The sequence below is a fragment of the Charadrius vociferus genome, unplaced genomic scaffold, assembly GCF_000708025.1.
Source record: "Charadrius vociferus isolate BGI_N301 unplaced genomic scaffold, ASM70802v2 scaffold613, whole genome shotgun sequence".
Taxonomy (NCBI): domain Eukaryota; kingdom Metazoa; phylum Chordata; class Aves; order Charadriiformes; family Charadriidae; genus Charadrius; species Charadrius vociferus.
Window position 1 is genome coordinate 306320 of NW_009647757.1, and position 4633 is coordinate 310952.

At 49.7% G+C, this 4633-nt stretch overlaps 1 protein-coding gene across 1 annotated transcript in view; it reads right to left on the bottom strand.

Moving 5' to 3' along the window:
* Nucleotides 1–344: 344 nt before the first annotated feature.
* Nucleotides 345–4633, bottom strand: part of RPS6KA1 (ribosomal protein S6 kinase, 90kDa, polypeptide 1) — an 18409-nt gene continuing 14120 nt past the window's right edge. The window contains 9 exon segments of the mRNA XM_009882185.1: nucleotides 345–816; nucleotides 1135–1272; nucleotides 1696–1813; nucleotides 1991–2067; nucleotides 2664–2825; nucleotides 3038–3196; nucleotides 3441–3530; nucleotides 3985–4110; nucleotides 4575–4633. The exon segment at nucleotides 4575–4633 is cut by the window's right edge and continues 25 nt beyond it. Of these exon segments, the coding sequence (XP_009880487.1) occupies nucleotides 694–816; nucleotides 1135–1272; nucleotides 1696–1813; nucleotides 1991–2067; nucleotides 2664–2825; nucleotides 3038–3196; nucleotides 3441–3530; nucleotides 3985–4110; nucleotides 4575–4633 (1052 nt within the window). The 3' untranslated portion in view covers nucleotides 345–693.

Below are 4633 nucleotides of genomic sequence, written 5' to 3' on the forward strand. Positions count from 1 at the left end.
GTGAGTCAAACCTAGCAGGTATTCTGGCCGAGCATCTAAGGGGGTGTTTGGAAAACCCCTGGTTTATTTTGTTCAGAGAACTGCTGTCTGGGCTGGGGGAGGCAGGAGAGAGGAAGAAATGGAGTCTGAAGAATCGACCTTGCATTCTGAACATACACGCACAAAAAGTGAAGGGGAAGAGGGAAGTCCTTTACAAACATGAGTGCTGCTGATTGGGAGTCTGCAGGAAAAAAAAAAGAGCGTCTCATTTGGGAAGAGCATCCAAGGGAGGAAAAACCCCAAAGCCTAAACCCCAACTCTTCCAGCTGCAATAGCGTTGGAGAGGATCAATTCCAAGAAAGGATGTAGCTACAACAAATACCTGGGCCTACACAGGAAAGGGTGAATCAGAGCTGCTTTTTAGTGCCACTTGACATCACTTATACATTCTAGCTCTCATATACACAGATGGATGTCTTTAAAAATCAACAATTTACACTTCAAAAAAGTTTTACAGTGAAGTTCTCTCAGCAAAGATCAGTCCACACAAGGAGGAGCCAGTCTTTCAGAAACAGAAAGGCACTTGGCCTTTTGAGAAGTCCTCAAGGGAGCTCCTGCGCAGGCACTGACTGCCCGATCTGCCCCCCGTCTTCTGTAGACGTGCAAAGTCTGGTGTGCCTGCCCCGCTCCGAGCGGCTGCAGACCATCCCAGCTTCACAGTGTGGTGGAAGGAAGTTTCTTCACCCGCCTCTGTGCCAGAATGGAGGATTCGATGGGTTTCAGCTGGGGGCTTGGCTTGGAGCTGTTCAGTGCAGAGTATGTGGCAGCCATCGCCCCCTTGGAGAGAAGGCACGAGAAGTCATTTAGAGGTAGAAGTAGTATTTCAGACTCATGGCTTTACAAGATGAGGGACCAGAGTAGCCAGACCCACAAACAAAGCCAGAAGCATCTTTCTTTTTTTTTTCCTTTAAATCTCCCTCCCATACTGACATACCAGGTTTTCCCTACCCAAAAAAATACCTTGTCTTGTATTGCCTCTCCTGGCCCACTCCTCTCCAACCTTCCATCCTGCTTTGCCCACCCCACCAGGACTGCTGCTTTGCAAAGAGCAAAGTACACAAGGAACCAGCTGAAGGCCCAGCCCAGACTTTGTACCTTTACGAGCTGAACATCCTGGTGATTCAGCTGGCTCTGGGGTAAGCTGTCCTTCTGGGTTATCCACGGATGCTGCAGGACCTGCTTGGCTGTTAGACGCTGGTGAGGATCGACATGAAGCATCTTTGATACCAGATCCTAAGGGCATCATTTGCAAAGTTAGACTTTAGAAGATTTCACACTTTAAATGCAAAAATACCACCTGTCCGCCCCCAAATTAGAATTTAAATTCAGAGGCCAAGTTTAAAGTCCCCAGACATCAATCTCCTTTTGTACAAAATATGTTTTCAGTAAGGCCTGAGAGGTGTAACACAGCAGCAAACGCTGCACGGGTCAAGCACAAAGTTGGTGCTGCACACAAATATTCACAGCGAGAGCTAAAACACAGTGGGGAGAAAAAAGCTGCTATGGGGCAGATATGCGTGGGGCAGAAGCTACACTGCTGGTTTTCTCCTTTCTCTTCTGCCCTCCCTCCCCAACCTGCTTTAAACTTGCCTCACAGCAACTGGCCGTGCTTGGCCTCAACCCTTAAATTTAACGCAGATGAGTAACAAACCGTACCTTGGCCATGTCAGAAATAGTGTCCCAATTGCCTCCACTGACCGAGAACTTCCCCCTGCCTATCCGGGTCAGGATCTCTTCTGGAGTGTCACTGGGACCATTTGCAAATGGAGTGGAGCTGAGGACAGAAGAGACAGCATTTGATTTACTGCCCTGTAACCCAGCCAGGGAGCACCTCCAGGTAGCAGCGACCAACGAGGAAAGGTCCAAATGCCACCACGGAGCATGTCTGTGAGCAAGGTGGTCAGTGGTCACCATCCCAGCTGTTGCCTTCCAGTAAGAAAGAGGCGCTTACCCTGCGAGCATTGTATACAGGAGAACTCCCAGACTCCAGATGTCGCAGCCCTCATCGTAGCCTTGGCGCTTTAGTACCTGAGCAGAATAAGCAAAGGAAAAAAAAGGGTGTTCAGTTCTTGTCATTGAGCTCGCTTCAGCTCTTGAAGAGTGTGCAGTCTGTATGCGAAGCTCCTGGAGCCCTACTATCAGCAGAGTCTTGGACTAAAGATCAGGATTCAAATCGTATTTTGGTTTCATGGAACAGAGGAACCCCCCAGGCACATCAAAACAACAAGTGAGAAAGGAGCCATGTGTGATGACACTGCACGCATGCTCCATTGTGTGCCTGCTCTTGCCGCACCGAGACAGTTGAGTGGAAAATCATCCCACCTCTTTTAACAGGTCTCTTAATCAGGAAGAGAAGCAGCTTAGAAGATCACTGGGATTTTAAAGTTTCAGTACGCTAGGGCAGAGCCCCCCATCAGGGCAGTACAAGCTGGAGGACTGCACCCAAGATCCTCTATTTGTTCATTACTACAAGTGGTATTTCTGTAATTCCCTATTCCAGGACAGAATATGCCGGTGCAGGCTGGAGTTAGGAATGGGGCAGATCTACCTGTGCCGCGTGAGAGCACAGGCGTGAGGTGGGATGTGAGAGCTGCCAAAGGGTCTCAGGTCAGTAAGGTGCTTACCTCGGGTGCCACAAAGTTTGCCGTGTAGCAGGGAGTCATGAGAAGGCCATTCTCAGCCCTCAGCTGCTTGGCAAAGCCGAAGTCACAAATGCGAATGCTTTCGGGGTTTCCTGATTCATCCACGTAGAGAATATTGCTGGGTTTCAAGTCCCTATGAACCACCTGTGGAGCAAAGAAAGTGCCATTCTCATACCTCTGGGAGACAGAGCTGCATCAGGACACTCAACCCCTGCTGTGGCCCCACATCTGGCTTACCAAAAGAGCAACACCAGCAAGAAATAATAGTCCTGACGGGCACAGTTACTCCCCGGAGGAGAGGGAGCATAGTGCAATGCCAGACAGCTTCCCAGGAAAACAGACATAACCATACTCACCCCTTGGGAATGCAGATACTCCACTGTTTTACAGATCGTGTGCAGGACCGAACTGGCTTCCCTCTCTGAGAAAAATTTCTGTTTGAGGATTTTATCCAGCAGCTCCCCTCCCCTCATCAGCTCCGTCACCAGATACACGTACTTCCCATCATCATACACCTACCAAAGCAAATATGGAGGGGTTAACCAAAAAAGTGCTTCCAGAGCTTCCCTTCTGTACTTCTGCCACCAAGAAGCAGACAGAAATCAGCAATGCAGAGTGGGGTCTGAGGATGCTTCCCCTCCCCAGAGTGATACACTGACTGGGGGCGTGGGGCTACCTGTGCTGGAACTGCATTGTACAGCCCATAGACCAGTCTGCCCTTTCTAAAACAAAATACAAAGTCATTCAAGTCACACTCACGTCTTTCAAGGTGATGATGTTTGGATGCTGCCCGTATCGCAGGAGGATTTCGATTTCCTCAGAAGGGTCTCGTTTGCTCTTGTCAATAACCTGCAAGAGTACGGAGAAGCATTAGCCACAACGGGGTGGGAAAGGGGCCAGGACAAAGCAAACAAGCTGAGTGTTTGGAGCCCTGCAGAGATCCTGCACCAGACCTGTTCCCTGCCTCCTGCCCTCTTTAGCAATAAGCTCCTAGTTGCTTCATCAGTTCTGTGTCCCCAAACCCCAAAATTTTATGTCTGGCTTATTTGATAAGAACTGACATAGCCACAGCGAGCTTTGCAAAGAAAGGTGAGATACTGTCCTCTGAGAGAGGAGAACACTGCTTCCCCGCCATTCCTAGATAAGAAAGCTTGTGCAGTTACATGCACAGCAGCACAGAAATTGTCCATTTAGGCCCTACGCAAGCAGGGAAAGCGATTTCATTCCTGGACGTTATTTTGGTCATTGTGGGGATGAACAGAAGTCTAACAGGGGAATTCATTTCAGATGGTAAATCTCAGACCTTGACTGCGTATTCCATGTTGGTTGCTTTATGAATGCAGCGTTTACACACTGAGTAGGAGCCGACGCCGATTGTCTCCTTCACCACGTAGCCATCGTTGAACTGGACATTCTTGCCGTGCAGCTGCTGCAAGAGGAGAGCAGAGAGCTGTTGAGCTGGGAGGGTTCAGGGAAGGGTTTGTGCAACATGATGAGTTAACTGCAACACAGAGCGAGCTGACAGACAGCTGTCTGCTACTTCCCACGGCTTCTCCTCCCGGCTGGGGAGAGGGAGGAGAACAAGGCAGATATAGGTCAGTGGGCTAACACTATCTGCGTCTAGCACGGTGTGTTTTGGTGGCACCTATCAACCCACAGGCCTCCCGCTAGCACAGGTCCACCTGGGGAGAGGAAAGCAAACAGACTTGCATTGCCCTGCCGACCTTTGCGCGTGACAGTCAATAGAAATGAAAGAACAACAGGATGCAAGAATTCAAAACAGAACGACACTGCCTCAGGCTTCCCGTTAGCTCTGCTCCAGATGGTCCTGCGGACCCACGCTGGAGTATTACTGCAGCTTCAAACCGTTGTTCCTCTGTCCCCAGTTTTTACCTGTACCACCGAATGGAGAGGCGCCTGGGCAGGTTTCACTTTGCCATCCTCCATCAATC